This window comes from Lonchura striata, chromosome 20 (assembly GCF_046129695.1).
Source record: "Lonchura striata isolate bLonStr1 chromosome 20, bLonStr1.mat, whole genome shotgun sequence".
Taxonomy (NCBI): Eukaryota; Metazoa; Chordata; class Aves; order Passeriformes; family Estrildidae; genus Lonchura; species Lonchura striata.
In genome coordinates, this window is record NC_134622.1 from 8,073,499 (window position 1) to 8,093,787 (window position 20,289).

Consider the following 20,289-nt stretch of genomic DNA (forward strand, 5'->3'; position numbering starts at 1 on the left):
TTGGCATGTTCGTATTTTGGAGGGTGCAGGGCAGGGTCCAGCCTTCATCATCCCACTGAGCAAGGCAGTGATGGTGTGGAGGAGATGCTGTTGTGTTGAGCCACCCTTTAGCAGAGGCCCACGGAAGCAGGTCCGAGGCCAGCTCACACATCTGTGTTGTCATGGTGAATTTTCACCCAGGCACAGGGAAACCGTGGCGCTTCCCCAAAATCTCACAGGCTCTGTGTGAATGTTGGGCTTTTCTTGGAAGTGGGATGGAGTGGGTGGGCACTGGGCTGTGCCCACACGCTGACAGGGTGTCAGGGAACAGCACGTGTCCAGCTGGAAATGCCACCCTGAGCTGCTGTGACTGTGCTCTGTCTGGGCTGGGCAGGAGCCAGCTGCTGCCCTTGGCTGAGCTCCCTCTTGGGGACCATCGTGCTGGCAGTAGCCTGGGAAGATGTGGCAAAGCAAAAACATTTTCCTGGGGAAAATAATCCCTCCTGGGGATGCGTTCCTGGCCCTGTCACCCTGCTGGGGCCATGTGCCAGCTCACAGGGCCTCTGCCCTGATGGGTGGCAGCATCCCTTGGTGCAGTGTGGGCTTGGATCCAGCTCAGGGCCCTGGGGCTGTCTGTGGGGTTGGGGCTACAAGGCTGTTTCAGGTCGGGGTGTCCTTGCCCCCTAGAGTGGCTCCCTGGGCCAGGCTTCCTCCCTGCCTGGGGTGCAGTAGGAGGATTTCCATTGCTGCTAAAAATCAGGAGCAAAAATAGCACTGGGTTTTGGCACGGGCACAGACCAGGCTGCAGGGGCAATGCAGCGGTGGGGGAGGAGGGAAGGAGATGCTGGGTTTGGGCTGCCTGGGTGGCACAAGCACCCCATGGACAGGGAGATGCAGGGGACAACCTCTCTGTGTCCCCTTGCCCATCAGTGTCTCCCTTGCCCGTCCTGGCTGCTTGGTGGTGCTTGGTCCCCTCCCTATAGCAGCTTCTGGGGTTGCTGGGGAGGTTCCTGTGCCCAGGCTCCCCAGGTGATGCCCCTCAAATACTGCACAGCTTTGGGTGGCACAGCTGGAGCCGTGGGGACATGGCTCTGTCCTGGGGACAGCGCAGGGTCCCTCTCCTTGGTGCCTGTAGATGTCATCCCCAGGTCTGTGGGGCTGGGATGTAGATCTGCTAGCAACTGGATCCAGGTCGTTCCTGCATCCCTGCAGGCCAGTCCCTTCCCTCTCCATGCCACCTTCTTCCCAGCACTGCTGCAGGTGTCATCTCCCAGGGTCCCCAGCTGCCTCATTAACGCTCTGTTCCTCATTACTTGGATGCTGAGCCAGCCCACCTGGGTTGCCAGGACTGCCACAGTGGCAGTGCCACTCTGGGTGTCCCTGTGGTTAAGCCTGGAGCTGCAGACCTTGGCCATGGTGGAGGGAAGGCGATGGCACCTGATGGTCTCTGAGCTGCTGGGACCATCAGCTTTGGCCCCACTCTGCTGCCTTGGCTCCCCCTTAGACCCCACCTGATGGGAAAAGGAGCTTGGGGGAGAGTTTTGGGTTGCTCTGGGGCATTCCCAGCCTAGGGACAGCCCCTGGCTGAGGTGGCTCAGGGGAGCTGTGTGGGGTGGGTGTCCTGGGGAATCGTGGGGGACACCAGTGCTAATGAGCCTTATGCATGGTGCTGGAAGCATCACAGCTGGGACCTGTCCAGGACAGGAGAGAGGATGGACACCCCACCATGAGGAGGCAGGGCAGGTTAGAGCCAGGGATCCATTTTTCCTGGAAGCTGAGGACCAGGGGGTATTATGGTTGGGGCAGCGGGCAATCCAGTCAGCTCCCGGGCTGGAGGTGGGCTGTGGTGGCCCCACAGCCTCTGAGGATTGTTATCAGCTAATTGCTAAAGAAGGAAGGTCTGAGAGGGGCTGTGGTGTCCTGGCAGAGATGTGGTGCATCTGGCCCATGTCACAGCTCTCCTCCAACCCCGCTCAGGTGCAGGATGGGACTCTCCATCCCTCCCCACTGGCACTGGCAGGGCTCCTGGCCTGAGCACGCTTTGCAGCGCTCTTTGATTTAAAGATTTATCCACTTTCCCTAGGAAGCAGGATGTAATATTAATGTGCTGAGCGGTGTTGGTGGGAGCCAGGGGAGTCCTTGTCCAGGATGACCAGGGCCGTGGGGACATGGAGTGGCAGCTGTGTGGGGTTTGGTCTGGGGTGGCTGCTCTGACCCCAGTGCACCCCGTTTTGGCCAAGTTATCAGCTGGGGTCTTAGCTGGGGTCTCCCCAGTGTCTGTGCCCAGGAAGCCTGTGGGGATGTGACTTCCAGGGATCCATGGGGCTGCTGGATGGGAGGGGAGCGAGGGGGTGGTGTTGGATGAGCCCCCTGCCTCTTTGGGAGCTGCCGAGGGGCTCCTGGCCACAAGCATGGCTGGGGGGTGCTGGGTGCACCCCACGGCCGCCCCTGCCGCAGCCGGGCTCCCTTCCCCCTCCCCTTTGTCAGCATCTCGGGGCTGCTGCAGCCACCTCTTCCGCCGCCACCGAGCCGCTGCCGTTCCCATGGTAACAGGCTGGGATGTACCCCGGTCCCCGCTGCCCCAGGGCCCCACTGCAGACCCCCCCCCCCCGCCCGCACACCTGGGGCTCTGTCCCCCGAAATGGCTTCCCCTGGGCCTTGGGTGATGGGGGACTGTGGGTCAGTGTGGGGCACCCCAAAATGGGTGCTGTTCTGGGGGCGCGGGGGCCTCATCCTGCGCTGGGGGTGCAGCCCCCCTCCGTCCCCCATCGGGGAGGCAATGGAGCCCTTCTGCCAGGGGGGTGGCACTGCCCTCCGCCCTGTGGGTCCTGCCCCGCATTTCCACGCTCCGAGGAGTGCGGGCATGGGCAAGGAAGGAGGATGGCGGCTGTGGCTGCCAGCCCAGCCCGTCTGTCCCCGGGGATGGCACAGGGACGGCGGCCGGCGGGCAGGCAGGGCACAGCCACTTGCATGGGGCTGGAGCGTCTGGCAGAGCAGCTGTCCCTGCGCAGACGAGGCTGTCGGGCCTCTCGGTTCGGTTAATTATTCAAATATAGGGAAGTGTGTCGAGCAGAGGATGCCTGCGGGGCCGAGGATGCTCGCTGTGATGTGCGATGTCTCCTTGCCTGCTTGGCTGAGCGGGCAGCGGGGCTGGGCTGGGCTGTCCGTGAGTGGCCCCGGGACGCGGGGACAGCTGCCCGCGGGTAACCACAGGCTGGGCTGGGTGGCCCCGGTGCCACACGGTGACCCTGAGCCGCGCCTGGATGCTCACGGCCACCCTCTCTCACCCCGGCAGACTTCAACTATGGCGCGGACGACTACGACGCCGAGGGCAACGAGGAGCCCAAGGCGCTGCCGGAGGGCTCGGAAACCATGCCCTACATCGATGAGTCGCCCACCATGTCCCCCCAGCTCAGCGCCCGCGGCCAGGAGAGCGGGGACGGTGTGTCACCCACGCCCGCCGATGGCCTCGGCACAGGGGTAGGTGCTGGGGGCGCGGGGCTCTGGGGTCCGGCTCGGCTCTCGGCGGTGCTTGTGCTGCTCTGCTGCTGCTGTGACCTGGGGGGGGCTGTGCCCGGCAGCCCCATTTCTGCTGGCCGTGGCAGTGTGGGCACCGGGGAGCGGCAGTTCGGGGGATGCCGTGCCCGTGGGACACGCTGTGTCCCTGCCCCGCAGTGCCACGCCGGTGGCAGAGCCAGGAGGGGATGGGCTGGCCGGGGTCCCGGGGCGGGGGCACGGCCGGGCGGCTGGAAGCGGGGAGTTCCCGGGTGCCAGCTCCGGGAGCCCTCGGGGACAGGGAGGTCCCGGGTGCCAGCTCCGGGAGCCCTCGGGGACAGGGAGTTCCCGGGTGCCAGCTCCGGGAGCCCTCGGGGACAGGGCGCTCCCGGGTGCCAGCTCCGGGAGCCCTCGGGGACAGGGAGTTCCCGGGTGCCAGCTCCGGGAGCCCTCGGGGACAGGGAGCTCCCGGGTGCCAGCTCCGGGAGCCCTCGGGGACAGGGAGCTCCCGGGTGCCAGCTCCGGGAGCCCTCGGGGACAGGGAATTCCCGGGTGCCAGCTCCGGGAGCCCTCGGGGACAGGGAATTCCCGGGTGCCAGCTCCGGGAGCCCTCGGGGACAGGGCGCAGCGGCTCCGCCGGGCTGCCGGCTCCATCTAGTGGCACTCGGGACTTGTCACCAGCAGGGCTGGGGACACAAAGTGCCCCCCTCCCGCTCTGCACGACTTCAGCGTAACCCCTGCGCATCCTCGGGGAGCCCTTTGGTTTTACAAAAGAGGAGGAATGCCCGGAGAGCTGCGGGCATTCCAAAGGGAAAAAAGTGAGGTTTTTTCCCCAGAATGAAAGTTTCCACAAAGCCCGGGTGCAGTAGGGTCCAGGCAGGCGCCTTGGCCCCTCGGGGTTAGTGCGGGGAGCAACCGCACGGCCCCGGGCTGGGGGATCCCCCGGCGCTGCCGCTGCCCGGGCCAGGAAAAGTTTAGTTTTATTTTTGTCATGGAAAGAGTTAAGCTTCTGACCCGGATGCTGAGGCAGAAAAGGGAGAGGTGTGGCTTCCTCCCCAGGGTCGCCCTGCACAGCATCGTGGTCCCTGCACCCAGCGCCCCTGGGGAGGGAGAGCAGGGTGCTGCCTCTGCCACCGCCCCCCGGGGCTGTCTCTGAACCACTCGGGCTTCGGGCTCCTTGTCCCCCCAGCACAGCCCTTCGACCCCAGCCCTGACATTCCGGGGCTGGGCTCTGACCCGAGGCCAGCAGGGACAGCAGAGGGTGGCTCTGGGGGACAGGGCTGGGGAGAGATGCTGGCAGAGGGATGTCCCTGAGGGCTGGTGGGGCACACTGGCTCTGGGCACAGGCAGGGACGTTGACTTGGTTGTGACAAACAGGATTGGGAAGTGTTGGAGCTCGGTGCCAGCTCTACCTCCCTCTCTTTATCTGGAGCTGCTTGTGCTGGGGCTTGGCAGAGCTCCCTCCAATACCAGCAGTGTGTGCCCAGCCCTGCGAGGGGCACAGGCTTGTGCTGGTGGCACAGGGTGCCAGGTTCAGCCCATTGCTCTCCTCCAGTGAGGCAGGACTGCTGGCACTGCCTTTGAGAGGGCTGGAGGAGGTTTCTGGTGGGGCATTTCATCTTGCAGGCTCCTGGGGCAGCTGTAACCATGTCTGGGGCCTGTGACTGCCGTGTGCAGACACATCTTAACCCTCCCTGTCCCACCGTGGGATGTGCTTGTGGTGTGGAGTCGGTGTTCCAGCCCCTGCCTGGGTACTGCTGGGTTTGGCACTGTGGGTAGCTTTCCCCTGGACAGGGACCATTCCCCACTCCAGGGAGCTGACCATGTTGGGCAGGCTTGTGGTGCAAAGGCTGAGCTGTGGCTTGGACACAGGCTCTGGAAAGTCCCTGTGTCTGTGTCCCTGCCCACATCTCACAGCAGGAGTTTGTTGCAGACTCTGATGCGTGCAGGGAGAAGAGATGGCTCCTGTGGGCAGAGCACATGTAGCCACTGGTTCCCCTTTTGCTTCTGAGGAGCCCGGGGGAAACTGCTGAAACAGCTCTTGCATTAGTGTCCCCTCCTCCAGCCTGCTCTTGCCTTGCCATGCAAGAGTCCCTCACAAGTGTCCACAGTGTCCCTCACAAGCACCACAGCAGTGCTGGTGTCCCCATGTCCCTGCCCGGGGTTCAGGCTGAGGTGCCAGCTGCTCCCTGCGGGATGTGCGGCAGGTAGGAGGGGACACACACGGCTCAGCTCTGTGACACTGCTTCAAGTCCCCTCTGGGCAGGGAGAGCTCTGGCACCTTCTGGAGGCGCACAGCCGGGTCCCCATGCGGGACGCGGTGATGCTGCTGCCCTCCAAGGTCACGTCTCGCTGGTGGCAATCCCCACGGTCCTGCTGTGCTTTCCCACGGGACACGGGGGTCCGGAGGGCTACAACAGAAGGGATGCTCTCCCACCGCCGGAGGGCCTGGCAGGGGAACCCCTCCCCGCGGCTTTTGCTGGACACCCCTCGGGAAAGCCGGCCGGGGAAGGCGGCTGCCGCTCGGCCCGGCCTTGACCACGGGCGGGCTGCGGCGGCGGAGCAGCCCCACCTCCATAGCCCGAGAGCATTTCCTGTAGGAGCGCGCAGGGCGGAGCGGCGGGCCCGGCTGGGGCGCGGGGCGCGGGCAGCGGCCCCTGCACCGCCGCGGCCCCGGCGCCGAGCGGAGCCGCCCGGCCCGCGGCTGCCGGCGACTCGCCCGGAGCCGCCGGGGACCGGGAGGCCGGAGCTGGGTCAGGCTGGAGCACCGGGGATCCCATAATGGCTCCTTTCATCCCGCGCTGGTGGCCGGCGTCCAGAGCTGAGTCAGGCTGGGGCAGCTCAGCCGCGTGAGCCCCGCGCCTCTGGAGCCTGGTGGGGTCCCCTCTGCGCCCCGTGCCCGGCCAGCCATGGAGGAGGAAGAGGAGGCCATAGGGTACCTGGATAAAGTGCTGGAGGATGAAGATGACTCTGAGCCAGGAACCCCCACCAGCCCCGTGTCTCCGTTTTCGGCCGGCGACAAGGTGGGCAGCGGGGGGACGCTGCCTCCGTGCTGGGCAGTGGGTGTGGGGACAAGGGCATTTTGCTGGTGCTGGTGATGCCCAGGTGTTGGCACGGCTCCTGGGGCGATGCGGAGGGTGCTGGCGGGGGAGCAGAGCTGGGAGCAGCGGGAGCATCACTGCGGCCCCACCACACCCCCAGGACTGCCTGTGGCCAGGGGCACGGCGCAGGGCTGTGCCAGGCTCCAGGTGTGGAGGGCTCAGAGTGGGGTGACCACCCAACTGTCCTTCCAGGGGGGTGTAGAGCCACACGTGCTGCAGGGTGGGAGCTGCGCGGCTCAGCAGAGCCGGCACCGGATGCTCAGGAAAGGGCTCGTTTTACTCTCTGCTCCATTGGCTCGGCTATTGGCCGATTCCCACACTCGGCCACCAGAAACCCCGAAACAGTCCCAAAACAGAGCTGTGGGGTGGACCTGGGGAGACCCCTGTGCTGGCAGGTACAGCTCAGCATCCTTTTCATGCCCACCCTGCCAGGGTGCCTGGGTGCTGGAAGAGGGCTCTGGCCCTGCCTTTCCTGGGGTCCCCTGCCTGGGGCAGCCACACGGTCCTGATTTAGAGTCACTGCTCTGGGTCACGGGGGTCCAGCTGACATTGTCCCCGTGGGGTGTGTGGGCCCCGAGCGTGGGTGGGCCCCTTATCTCCTGAGCTCCTGCGCAGGGCCCAGGCTGGGGAAGCAGGAAGAGCCCGTGACTAATGTGTGGCAAAGAGCCCACGAGCTCTTTGAATAAAATTGGCCCCCCCGTGCACCCTCCTGCTGCGCTGGTCACCCTGGCCCAGCCTTCATGGGACAGCCTGGCAGGATGGACACTCTGTTGTCCCAGCAGTGCCCAGGGCTGGCTGATGGACACTAGAGTGGGGCAGAGAGATGCTGATCCTCAGCCATGCCCACCTTGGGGCTGTGCCCCCCAGGTGTTTGCAGCTGCCACCTCCCCTGGCACAACAGCCAGGGCTGGCATGGGCAGAGGTGAGACACGTCCCCCCCAAACTATCCTGAATGTCCCAGAGTGATGCCCCCATGGCTCTGCTTGGCCCTTGTCTGAGTGGCAAAGCCTGGTCCTCAAGTGTGATTTTTAAGAGGAGAAGCCAAGGTGTGACCAAGGATGGTCCGGGGGCTGGGATATCCACGCCTGGGCACTGGCAGAGCCTCGCTGAGGGTCCCAGAGCCCCCCCAGCCCGGCCATCTCCCTGCCATGAGGGTCACAGCACAGGAACATCAGTGCTGCAGCAGACCTGGGTGCTGGGACGTGCCCTGGTGCCACTGGGCGGTGCCGGCTGGGGTGGCACTTCCCAAGGGAAACCTCAGCCGAGGGAAAGGGTGGTGCTGCATCACGTGGGAGCCCCGTCCAGTGCCAAGCATGATTTCACTGGGCGTCTCTGGACTCTGCCCTGGAGAGTCCTGCCATGCCGTGCGCCACCCTGGAGCGCTGCCAGCGGCACCGGGCTCCTGGCCAGCCCGGAGCAGGGAGGGGACAGGAGCCAGCACAGCAGCTCGTGGCTTCCCCAGCTGGCTCCAGACGGGCTCTGCGGCCCATCGGGCACATGCCCACGCCTTGCCACTGAGCTTCCCCGACACTGGCAGGGACATGTGCCCATGTGGGGATGCCAGGAATGGGCTGGTGGGATGAGGAGTCTCCTCCTGTGCCACTTGCTGGCTTAGCCAGGCTCCTTGCTGTGTCCCACAGGGCGAGCGGGAGGCCGGCAAAGGCCTGGAGATGCGGAAGTTGGTGCTCTCCGGTTTCCTGGCCAGCGAGGAGATCTACATCAACCAGCTGGAGGCCCTCTTGTTGGTGAGCACAGCCCCCAGGCTGGACAGCCCCTCCAGGGATGGATGGATGGATGGATGGATGGATGGATGGATGGATAGATGGAGTAATTTTTTCCTGGGTGGTTTCCCCCAGCCATGTCAGCCTGAGTGGGAGCAAAGCTCCAGAAGCCACACCGGGGCCAGCTTTTCTCTGTCTACCCCCATCTCACCTCCCCTGCTGCCCATGTCCCTGTTGGGGACATATTTATAGCCCTGTTTCCTCTTGTGGACTTGCTGACCTTCAGGGCGAGACGCTGTTGCACAACACGAGGTCACCGCCGCTGCAGGGGAAGTCTGAGGATGCACGAGCTTGGAGTGCCCCTTGGTCCAGCTGCCAGCCCTGGTCCAGCTGTCCCAGGCAGCCCTCACTGCCAGCTCAGATCCTCCTCATCCCCAGTGTTCTCCTCTTAGCCTTCATCTCAGACTCTCCCTTCTTTGGCAGCCCATGAAGCCGCTGAAGGCCACAGCCACCACGTCGCAGCCTGTCCTCACCCTCCAGCAGATCGAGACGATTTTCTACAAGATCCAGGATATCTATGAGATCCACAAGGAGTTCTATGACAGCCTGTGCCCGAAGGTGCAGCAGTGGGACAGCAATGTCACCATGGGCCACCTCTTCCAGAAGCTGGTATGCACCTTCCCTGGGTCTTGCTCGACTTGGAAGAGGAGAAGGGCTGGAGTTGTGATGAGTTTGAAGTTGTGATGCCCGCAGGGGCTGTGCCCATGGATGCCATGACCATGCTGGGGAGAGGAGAAGGAGAGGCCAGGTTGAAGGGCTGTAGCTTCAGCTTCTGCTGTCCAGGCACTTGTTATCTCTCTGCTGGATTTTGGAAGTTTATTGAAGCACAGGCTGGGCAGGAGCTCCACCATCCTGCCCTGAGCAGGAGCCAGGCATGTGACCCCCAGCTGGCTGAGTGTCCTGCCAGGAGGGGACAGCTCTGGGTAGTGTCACCTCAAGGGCTGCCTGACCCCTTGGGTGCTGTGGGGGGCTTCAGCACCCTGCTGGTGCTTGGCTAACCCCCACTCCCCACAGGCCAGCCAGCTGGGGGTCTACAAGGCCTTTGTGGATAACTACAAAATCGCATTGGAGACGGCGGAGAAGTGCAGCCAGAGCAACTACCAGTTCCAGAAGATCTCAGAGGTAAGCTGGGCTGGGGCTGTGCCAGTGGGACAGGGCTGTGCCCGGGCTGTCCCTGCAGAAGGGGAAGAATAGTGTCCTTGTGGCTGAGCTGACCGTGTCTGCCCCGTGGAGATGCTCTTCCTGTCCTGTGGACTCGCCAGCACTGTCCCCAAGGGCTGGGCCACTGGGGACTCTGTCGTGGTCTTTTGGGCATTGCAGGAGGTTGTCCCCACTTGTGCAAGCTCAGGTTGGGCTCAGCCTGTGCTGTCACCACCCCATGCAGTGTCAGTGAGTGCTGGGCACCTGTGGCTCATCTCCTGCTGCCTGCATCTCCGTGCCTGGATCCCCTTCAGAAATGGGCACCTCCACGGCTACAGCCTGGGCTCCCTGGTCCTGTTCAGCTTGGTGGCACCATCGCCATGTCCCAGCTGCTGGGCACAGCCAGAGCTGCTCCCAGCCAGGCAGGAACCCACACTCCTTCACCCAGCACCTGTGTGTGGCTTCCAGCACGGCCGGGCTGGGGCCAGGGGCAGACACCAGGGTGCAGGAAGGGTGGGGGGCACCCCATGACCTTGAGCCATGACCTTCCCCCACCCCAGCCCCCACGGGCTGTGCTGATGGCCCTTTCCCTCCCTAGGAGCTGAAGGTGAAGGGCCCCAAGGACTCGAAGGAGAGCCACACGTCCGTCACCATGGAGGGTACGGCGGGCGTGGGGAGGGGGAGCAGCCTTGCGTGTGCGTGGGTGAATTACCGAGCCCTTTGTGTGCCTGGAGCCGGCGGGGAGGGGGGGTCGCGGCTCTTTAGGATGCTGGGGGCGTGCGGCAGCCCCCCACCCCCTGGCCAGCGCTCCTCCCCGCCCGCGGCTGTGCCGGGGCCGGAGCGGCGCCGCAGCCGGGCTGAGCTGCTGCGGGGCGGCAGCGATGGCTGCGCGCAGACGGGGCTGCCATGGAAATCCTCGTCATTGTCCGGCTCTGCTGTAACTGCACCTACGGTGAGGCGAGGGGGTGCGGCTCCCATTTGGGGTGCCGGGAGGGAGAGATGCCGCGGGGTCTGTGCCGGGAGGGGGGGTGGAGGCTGCGTCGTGCTCTGCAGGCTGAAGTTGGGAGCGTCTTTGTTCCAGGCTGGATTGAGTCATCTTGGCTCCGGCACACGCAGCCACGCGTTCGCTGTCCCCGCCGGGCAGGGGCTCTGCCAGTGGTGGGACAGGAGGAGCTGGGGTGGGCAGGGGGATCCCGGGCTGGGGGACCCCCCTTGTCTCCGGCTGTGCTGTGTGGATGGTGATGGGAAGGGGTCTCCATCTGTGCTGTGTGGATGGTGATGGGGAGGGGTCTCCATCTGCCCCAGCGTCGTGTGGCTGCAATGTCCAGCTCTCCATGGCTGGAGGGAGAGGCACAAGGCATCCCTGCCTCTGCTGCCCGTGTGTCCCAGGCTGGCAGGACTGTGTGCACAGGGAGCCCCTTGCTCCTCTGTTGTGCTGGGACAACCCCTCCAGGGGCTCCCTGGAGCTTTGTGTGTGTCTGTAGTGATGGCAGCAGGAGGGTCCATCCTTCCTGTGGGTCTAGGATGGTGGAAAAGGGGGACACCCTACCTGTCACCTTTATCCCAGAGCAGGGTTCTTGCTGGCTGTCACAGGGAGCAGGGCTCTTGTTTCACCCTCTGGCAGGGAGCTGTGGGGGTGCAGCCTCTGGTTAGGGTTCAGCATGGCATCGTCACCTCCTGAGCAGAGACCCCCTGCTCACCCTGTCCCAGGACTGGGTGCAGCACCCTCTGGGATCACAGGGATGGGAACCCCCACGACAGCCCAGGGTGAGAAGGTGGCACCTTTCCCTCCTCTCCCATGGCCCAAAACCTGACTGCTCTCAGCCCTGGCAGTTTGGGGAAGTGCTCCAAAGTGAAAGGAAGCCCCAGAGGAATCAGCCTGGCTGGAAGCAGCCTGAGGAGACATGCATGTGGCCAGGCACAGGGAGCAGCACTGTGAGTGGGCTCTGTGCCTTTGGCTGCCCATAGAGATGGGGAGGAAGAGAAGGGTCTGTCTGCTTCCACTGAAATGTGCCTCTGAAGAGCCTCTGGGGCTGTTTCCTGCTGGGAGGGTGTGTGGCAGGAGAAAGGTGTTGTCTGTACCCCCTGTGTGTGTGTGGCTGTGTGTGAGGCACCTCTGCCCTCTGCCCTGCAGGCAGGGACATAGGGCAGGGGTGTGGGGCTGAGGCCTTGGACCCGATGTTCTCTCCAGGTGGGGATTTTGCTGCTGCCGGAGCAGCCTGGGCCCCCTTTGCACCCAGAGCTGGCTGGGGTGGTGCAGAGAGGTGGGTACAGGATGTGCCATGGGGTGGCAGAGCCCGGTGAGGGACAGGACCCATAGCTGAGCTAAAAGAGAAACTGAAAAAGCTGCTGAGGGTGAGGAGCGGCTCTTCCGCTCCACAGCCACCGCACAGCAAGTGTGGGTGCAGCCCTCCCGGGGAGGCCCTGCCCTCCAGAGGGCTGTCCCAGTCCTGTGCTGCCCTAGGTGTGGTGGGACACGCTGTCCCCACTGCCCATGACCGCACAGCAGCCTGGCTGTGGCTCCTGGTGCCCCCAGCACAGCAGGGCACGGGGCTGTGCCAGTGCTGGCTCCCCCTGCTCCTGGCACTACCGTGGTTGTCAGCTGTGCAGGACACACCTCAGATGCTTGCCCAGGGCTCTGTGCAGACCAGGGGGGCTCTCTGGGCATCTGGGCTCCCCTCCTTGCCCCCGTGCTCTCTGGGACAGGCGGGAGAGGGGCCAGGGCTGCAGCCACAGGTGGCTGCTGACACTTTGTCTCTCCCCTCAGCGCTGCTGTACAAACCCATCGACCGGGTGACACGGAGCACCCTCGTCCTGCACGTGAGTGTGACACCAGTGCCACGGGGATGCTGCTGGGCTCTGTCTCTGCTGCTCCTGGGGATCTGCAGCTGTGGGGAGTGCTGATGAGGGGTCTCCAGGTTGGGTGGTTTCAAGCTGCTAACCTGTGCCTGTCTCTCCTTCCAGGACCTCCTCAAGCACACCCCAGCTGACCACCCTGACTACCCGCTGCTCCAGGACGCCCTCCGCATCTCCCAGAACTTCCTCTCCAGCATCAATGAGGACATCGACCCCCGGAGGACAGCGGTCACCACCCCCAAGGGCGAGGTGAGCCTGTTGCGGGGGCAGTGCCTGGGCACAGGGTGAGGGCTGAGCCCCCTGCCAGCCCCTGGCTGGTGTCTCTGCCCTGAAGAGCTTCTTAGTACCTGGGTAGGAGTTGGAGAGGCTCCTCCAGATACAGTTCCAGGGACAAGATTAGGGCTCTGCCTGGTCCTTGCTGCTTGCTGGTGCCTTATTAAGCATAAAGGACATGGACCTCCCCATGCCACCATGGACCTCCCCATGCTCCTGGTGGCTGAACCACAGAGAGGGACAGGATTGTTGGCCTTTCCCCATGGATTGCTGGCCTTTGCTCCCTGCCTGCCCTCATGGCAGCCCCTCTGCCCCACAGACCCGGCAGCTTGTCAAGGATGGCTTCCTGGTGGAGCTGTCGGAGGGCTCGCGGAAGCTGCGGCACGTCTTCCTCTTCACCGACGTGCTGCTCTGTGCCAAGCTGAAGAAGACAGCAGTGGGGTAAGGAGGGAGCTGGGCACGGCGGGGGGAATGTGCCACAACCCCCCTGTCTCTCAGTGAGCCGGGGGAGGTGCCAGGGAGGTGGTCAGGCATCAGTGACCACCCGTCCCTGGCTGCAGGAAGCACCAGCAGTACGACTGCAAGTGGTACGTGCCCCTGGCCGACCTGGTGTTCCCCTCGCCGGAGGAGTCGGAGCACTGCCCACAGGTCCACGTCATCCCCGACCACGAGCTGGAGGACATGAAGATGAAGATCTCAGCCATCAAGAGCGAGGTGCAGAAGGAGGTGAGAGAAGGGTGTGGGACTTGCTGTTGGTGTGGGTGCCTTGCTGTGGATCAGGGGTGGGTCCCAGGGGACAGGAGCACCTCTGGAAGGTCCTCTCTGCCCCCCGCCTGCAGAAAGCCAACAAGGGCCAGAGCCGTGCCATCGAGCGCCTCAAGAAGAAGATGTTTGAGAACGAATTCTGGCTGCTCCTCAACTCGCCTGCCATTCCCTTCCGCATCCACAACCGCAACGGGAAGGTGAGGAGGGCGGGCAGGGGCCGGGCTCTGCCCTGCCTGCACACAGCCTGCCACATCTCCCTCTCTCTTACAGAGCTACCTCTTCCTGCTCTCCTCTGACTACGAGCGGTCCGAGTGGAGGGAGGCCATCCAGAAACTGCAGAAAAAGGGTAAGTCTGGGGCTGCCAAGGCCCTCCTGGGGCTCCTGGTCCCCCCAGAAGCCACAGGGACATCCTATAGGATCTCTGCCTAGTGCTCTCCAGTCTCTTTGACCAGCACTGGTTGCATCCTTCTGAAGCTTCTCTCCTCTCCCAGACCTCCAGGCCTTTGTCCTGAGCTCCGTGGAGCTGCAGGTGCTCACAGGGTCCTGCTTCAAGCTACGCACTGTCCACAACATCCCAGTCACCAGCAACAAGGACGGTGAGTGGCCGCTGGATCCTGCTTTGCTTGGATGATGCCGGGCAGGAGCTGCGGGGTCCCTGAGCTGGGGCGGGGACTGTGCTGTGCCGGGGACAGTTTCCCACCAGGTGGCACTGCTGGAGCAGCGTTGGGCTCCCCGGCAGCGCAGTCCCAGCTGCAGCACGGGGCTCTCAGCTTTTGGGCTGGGCTGGGCAATCCCAGCTGCTTTTGGGCTCTTTCCAGCCCTGCCATGGACTGGGCTGGACCAGTGTGCCCAGGGTGAGACCCAGTCATCCCCACTGGGAATCTCCCCCAGGGCTGCCCAGCAGCAGGAGAGCTTGGGATGTCTGTCAGTGGGGCATACAGAATTTAGAGGTGTCCCTCCAGGGGCTCTGGGGATTTGGGTGTCACTGCAGGCACCGTGACTGCTGTGGCAAAGGTGGCAAAGGCTGCCTTGGGGATGGCCAGCCCCAGGCCCTGACACAGCCTCTGCTCTCCTGCCACAGATGACGAGTCCCCAGGGCTTTATGGGTTCCTGCACGTCATCGTCCACTCTGCCAAGGGCTTCAAACAATCAGCCAGTAAGTGTGGGTGCCCACCCTGCTTGGAGGGGCCGGTGGGCTCAGAAGAGTTGGGGTCCAGCACGTGGCCCTGCTCTGCCCACAGTGGTCCCCTGGGAGATGGTGGGGTGTTCCTGGGGTGCTGAGCAATGTCTGCTCCCCCAGATCTCTACTGTACACTGGAGGTGGACTCCTTTGGCTACTTCGTCAGCAAAGCCAAGACCAGGGTGTTCCGGGACACCACGGAGCCGCAGTGGAATGAGGTGAGGGAGGGTGGCATGCAGGGGGAGGCTGTGCTGCCCATTTCCCTTCAACCCCAGTTTTGGAGCTGCTCTGGGGTGCTGGGCTTGAGCCACCCTCCCTCCACACCCCAGGAGTTTGAGATTGAGCTGGAGGGCTCCCAGTCCCTGCGCATCCTCTGCTACGAGAAGTGCTATGACAAGACCAAACTCAACAAGGACAACAACGAAATTGTGGACAAGATCATGGGCAAGGGGCAGATCCAGGTATGCACTGGGGCTTTTGGGCATCCTCTCACCCAAAGGGGAACTCCTTAGGGCCTGGCACCTGGGCTGGGAGGGTTGTCCTGGGGTGATGCCTGGGGTGGGCAGCTCTGCTCTAGGGAGCGGGGTACAGCAGTTGTGGGGTTGAAGGCAGTGAGGTGGGCGGGCATCAAGCATGGGGGTGGTGGTCCTGGGGCACGGTGGCTGCAGGATAAGGTGGGGCAAAGTGAGAGGGGCTTTTGTGGAGGTGACAAAGCCACACCTTCCCTGCAGAGGTGCATCCAGCCCCAGCTGGGCTGGAAATGTTTCCATTCTGCTGCTCTCCGTGCTGTGGTTCTGGGGGGGCTTCAGGGAGGGGTTGGCAGCTGCCCTAGGGAGGGCTCTGCATGTGCAGCCCCCTGTCCCTCCTGTGTCCCCCTCTGCCACCATCTGCCTTCCCTGTGCCTCCATCAGCTGCTGTTATGGCAACGGGGGTTTCCAGGGCAATGGCTGAGCTGCCTCTGATTGGTGGTTGCCAGGCAGGGAGGATGGAGGCCTGGGCTGCCCTGAGATGCTCCCAGGTGAGCAGGACCAAGAGGATGGAGTGGAGGGCAGCCACCCCCAGACCTCACATTCCCCCTGCAGCCACCTTGGCCAGGCTGCAGGGAAGCCCAGGGCAGGGGAACACAGTTTGGGCTGGGGGTGTCTCTGTGTTTTCCTGGTGGGCAGCCCAGCCTGGCTGCCTTCCTGGCTGTGCTGGGGACAGGGTCATGCCTGGGACACAGCCCTCGACCCAGGGCCACTTCAAAGAGCCCCTCATGGCTGTCTGCTCCATGGGAAAGCAACTGAGGGCAGGTCCCAGTGGAGCAGAGAGCAGCACAGAAATGCTGCTGGGAAGGGGATGCTGTGGGGAAACAACACTGGAGGGTGGGAGGTGGGGGCTCAGCTTCACCAGTGGCTTGTTCATACCTGGAATCACCCATCTGTTGCCCTCTCCCCCAGGAAGCCATGGTGTGGGGGTGGCATTGGGCCAAGTGGGAAGGCCAGGGCAGGGAAGGGGCTCGGTGTCCCGCGGGGATCAGTCCAGCTGCGCTCTCGGAAATAGCCTGGATCAACAAACATGAGTCATGCTGGGAGATGCGGGGGTCGGGACAGGGACAGCACAGCCCGTACCCGCTGTGCAAAAGCTGTGGGGGAAGAGCAGGAACGAGAGAAGGCCCTGGGGCTGCTTATCCCAAGGAGGATCTGGATGGATGGAAGAGCGTCAGGGTTGGGGTTGTCCTGACGTCACCCAGAGCCACAGCTCAGCCTCTGCCCCAGGGGTGGGCTTGGTGACAGGGCAGGACAGCTGTGAGCAGGATGGGCAGTGCTGCTTCTGGGGCTCTGGGCTGTAGTCAAACGCCAGAGCTGCCCCTCTGCCTTCTCCCTGAGCCATTCAGGCAGAGATGCTGCCCTGACGTTCCTCACTCCAGCTGGTCCCTGGGCTCACCCTGAGCCTGTTGCTGGTTCCACATAGCAGCACTGTCTGCTCAGTGGAAAGGTGTGACTCTTTGTTGGCATTAACCCTGTTTTGTTATGAACCCCATTTTCTAAAGCTGGAATGTGCTTTGGTCAGGGTAGGGCTGCCCTGTTTGGCTTGTGTCCCCATGAGGGTCTTGTGTCCCCTGCACTGCAGGGCTCAGCCCTGCTCTGAGCTGTCCCAGTTGTTCCCAGCAGCTGGGCTGTGTCTGCTGGGTGCTGGCAGAGGTGTGTGATGCTGTGCCAGGATGACAGATGGGTGTTGTGGTGGGCAAAGCAGACTGTGAGTGCTTGTGCCCACATTGCAGGGGTCAGAGGCCGGATGTGGCCCCCGTGCCCTGGAGGAGACAGGCAGTGGGTGCATCAAGGGGGTCTCGGGACCCCCTTCCTCAGCCCATTTGATGCACGGGGCCGATGTGGCTGTTGAAGCAGAGCCTGTGTTGTCACAGGCACGGTGCCTCAGGGAATAGCTGCCTGTCCATCTGTCCCCTTCCCTGGGCGGCAGAGGCTCTGGTGGGGGAGATTTGTGATGCTGGAGCGCTCCCGACCTGCAGGAAGCCATAGTGACCCGAAGGGACTCCAGGGGCTGCTCAGGGAGGGACTGGGGGGCAGTGCAAGTTCCCCCAAGCCTGCTCCTCAGCATATCCCTGGGCAGGCTGGGACCCTTCCAGGGCTTCCCTGCCTCCCTGGCAGTGGGGCTGACAAGGACCGGAGTACACAGAGGGGACATGGGGGTACCGAGCTGTCCCTAGGCGTGACAACAGACCCCAAAAGCCTCCTCCTGCTCCCAGCGAGAGCAGGAGATCCAGCCTGGCTCCTGCGCGGAGCCGGGAATGCTGCAGCCACCGGCGGCGGTGCCTCGGGGGCCGCGGCTGCCGCTGGCGCTGCGAGGCGGATAAGGGCAGAGGGATAACAACAGCGGATAACGGCAGAGGGATAACGGGGATAACAACAGCGGATAACGGCAGAGGGATAACAGCAAACCGCGGAGAACGGCGGCGGGCAGCCCGGGCAGCCCCCCCAGCGCTCCGGAGCGGCGGCGGGCGGCAGGGCGAGAGTTAAACGCGTGGGGGCCGCCGGGGGGGCGCTGCCTTTGAGTCACTTCCTCGCAGGGGGAGGGAGGTTTTTTGGGGCTGCCTCGCCAGCCTGGCTCACACCCTGAAGATGAGCCCTGGCCGCTCGCCGCCCCGCCGCCCCAGCCGGGCTCCCCTCGCCGGCCCCCGCTGACCTCTCGCCGCCGGCAGAAGGGATGCGGATGCTGCGCTAGCCCAGCCGCGGGCACGCTCCCGGCCACCCTCGTGTCGCCTGCCCGGAGCCGAAGCGGTCGTCGCGATGACGGAGGTGTTGGTGCAGCCGGAGGGTGGCCCCGGCCCCGGCCCCGGCCCCGGGGGCGAGCGCGGCGTGGAGCAGCCCGAGGGGAAGCGAGCCCCGAACACGGGCGCCCGGCTCTGGGGCAGGGTGCGCAGCAAACTGCTCCGGCAGAAGGTGCTCCGGGTCTGGGGGGCGGCTGCAGGGGACAGTGCCGGGCTCTGGGGTGGCTGCGCCGGGCTCTGCTCTGCGTGGTGGTCGTGGCTTTTTGGCCGGTGGTTTTGTGGGATGGGGGGCTGTGTTGTTTGTGTGGAGAGTGAGTGCTGTGCGGTCTGTGCATGGAGCAGGGGGATGTTTGGGCGCTTTGGAAGCTCTTAGATGCAGTTGGCAGCCTGTGAGGTGTTTGTTTTCCTCCTTCCCTCTCCCTCTGTGTGCTGGCAGGCTCCGGGAGGCTGAGCTGTTTGCAGCAGGGGATCCTGCAGAGGCAGGGCAGGGAACCCCTGCTCAGTCCTGGAGCTTGCCCAGGGGTCACTGATGCTTCTCTGCTGGCTGGGGCCGGGTTCTTGGGGTGCCACAGCACCCAGTGCCTGTGTCCCCCCTCTTGCAACCCAGGCTTTCCCAGCTCACAGCTGTGTCGCATCCACATCAACCAGTGCTGCCCGTCTTTGTGGGAACACAGAGTGCAGGGATGTGCGACAGAGGTGACAAAGGAGGGGGACAACACCCTTGGAGGCTGTCCCAAAAGCCCCACGGGGTTCTCTGGGGGTTTCCCCTGGCCGGGGAGCTGCTGTGCCCGTGGGGGCTCACTGTGGCAGCGGCGGGGCCGCGTGTGACGCAGTGGCATTAACCTCGATTCCCTGCACAGGGGATTAAGGGGCAGCAGGGCTCTGTGGAGAGGCTGCCCGGCCGCTGTTGTGGGTCAAAACGTGAAGGGCTTTCCGAGGTTTCATTTCCCGTGCCCTGTTGTGGCTGCTGGCTTCCCTCGGGCTGCGGGGCAGGATGGGGCCCCAGCAGGTCTGTGCAGGGTTCTGGAGGGTTGTGGGTGCTGCTGCTGCTCCTCTGGTCGCTCTCAGTCGGGGCTGTGAGTTGCTGCTTTTTTGGGGGGCTGTGCTTTGCTGCTGGCAGTGTTTGCTGATTTGGGGGCTGCTCTGTCCCACAGCACCAGGGGGCTCAGGGATTGTCTGTTCCCTGGGGAGGGACCTGCTGGCATGGAGGTCTGGTGAGGGATCTCTTGTCAGGGCAGCCATGGGAGGCCAGTCTGAGGAACCTGTGGGTGCCACGCTGATGAGAAGCAACGCTGGCTATAGCAGCTCCTCTGGGATCCTGCTCCCCAGGGCCCTGGCAGAGATGACCTCAAGGACTGAGTCACTGGTTTTCTCCCAGTTGCTTCACCCAAGGCTGACAGTTGGGTGACCTCATGGGCCTGAGATGTGAGGAGGGGACATGCCCAGCCTGACAGTCCCTGCCCCACCACAGCTTCCCAGTGTTTGGAGCCTCCCACCCTGAGGATTTGGAGCCCTACCAGCTCCTCACCCTGCAGTTCTGGGCACCCAGCCCTGCCTGGGTCTGTCACAGTGCCACGACCTGGACGTGTCTTGAGGACAAAATCCCAGGATGTGGCCTCATCACCTCAAGTCTGGAGTTGTTCCACGGACAAGACAAGCAGTAGGAGAGGAGGGTCAATGCCAGCAGGGCCTCCCCAGAACACAGAAATTGCTGCAGGACTGCCAGGATGCTTATTGCCTGTTCCTCCACAACCTGAGGCCTTTTCCTACAAAAAAGCAGCCTTGGATAATTTGGGAAACCAAGATGATGGCACATTCCTGTGGCAACAAACAGAGGGTGTTTCAGCTCACCATGGATGAGACCAACACCACAGCAAATGCTGACCTGGGCATGGATACCACCATGGCTGAGAGTCCCTGAGATGCAGGAGGGAACAGCCTGGAGATGTGCTGGTGACCTGGCTGAGATGTTTCCCCAGGCACAGAGGGGTGTTTGAAGCTGTCTGATCTTCCAAAGAGGAGCTGACATCTCATCCTGCACAATGCTGGCTTGAAGGCTGTTCACCAGGGCTCCTAGCCCAGGAATTCCTCTCTGGGATGTCCCTGCATCCTGCTGGAGCAAGGCAGCTCCCTTCAGAGGAGGAGGAGATGGTGGTGGGAGCTGGGACGGGGTGTTTGCCAGCGCTGCATGGGCAGGAGCTGCCTCTGGCTCTGTGGGTGGATGCTCCTGTCCATCCTCCCATGGCTGGAGATGAAGTGTTGGACATGGCTTTGCTTAAATTGGGGAGTGGCAGCATCGTGTGCTGCTGCACAGAGTGCTGGCCAGAAGGGTTAGAGGGCACCAGGGCCAGGCCATAGGTGCTGCCCCAGCAGTGCATAGGGACCTGCCCTAGCTGCAAGGGGGCTCAGACCCATGGTAGCAGCAGAACTAGCCCAAATTTGGGCTCTGCT

The 20,289-nt window shown here is 63.7% G+C and overlaps 1 protein-coding gene across 5 annotated transcripts in view; it reads left to right on the forward strand.

The window, feature by feature from the left end:
* The window catches only part of ABR (ABR activator of RhoGEF and GTPase), a 37,886-nt gene that overhangs the window by 10,049 nt on the left and 7,548 nt on the right, over positions 1-20,289 (forward strand). For 2 of the 5 annotated variants that reach the window (XM_021524951.2, XM_021524950.3), the window contains exons 2-16: positions 3,275-3,459; positions 8,216-8,320; positions 8,780-8,965; positions 9,371-9,478; positions 10,095-10,155; positions 12,264-12,316; positions 12,461-12,601; positions 12,945-13,066; positions 13,186-13,351; positions 13,465-13,587; positions 13,661-13,736; positions 13,882-13,986; positions 14,472-14,546; positions 14,691-14,788; positions 14,900-15,031. In XM_021524951.2, the coding sequence (XP_021380626.1) occupies positions 3,352-3,459; positions 8,216-8,320; positions 8,780-8,965; positions 9,371-9,478; positions 10,095-10,155; positions 12,264-12,316; positions 12,461-12,601; positions 12,945-13,066; positions 13,186-13,351; positions 13,465-13,587; positions 13,661-13,736; positions 13,882-13,986; positions 14,472-14,546; positions 14,691-14,788; positions 14,900-15,031 (1,659 nt within the window). In that variant the 5' untranslated portion in view covers positions 3,275-3,351. Of the gene's footprint in view, positions 1-3,274; positions 3,460-6,368; positions 6,498-8,215; positions 8,321-8,779; positions 8,966-9,370; positions 9,479-10,094; positions 10,156-12,263; positions 12,317-12,460; positions 12,602-12,944; positions 13,067-13,185; positions 13,352-13,464; positions 13,588-13,660; positions 13,737-13,881; positions 13,987-14,471; positions 14,547-14,690; positions 14,789-14,899; positions 15,032-17,818; positions 18,011-20,289 lie in introns of those variants that run through there. The other 3 variants (XM_031506484.2, XM_031506483.2, XM_021524952.2) reach the window with 3 other exon arrangements.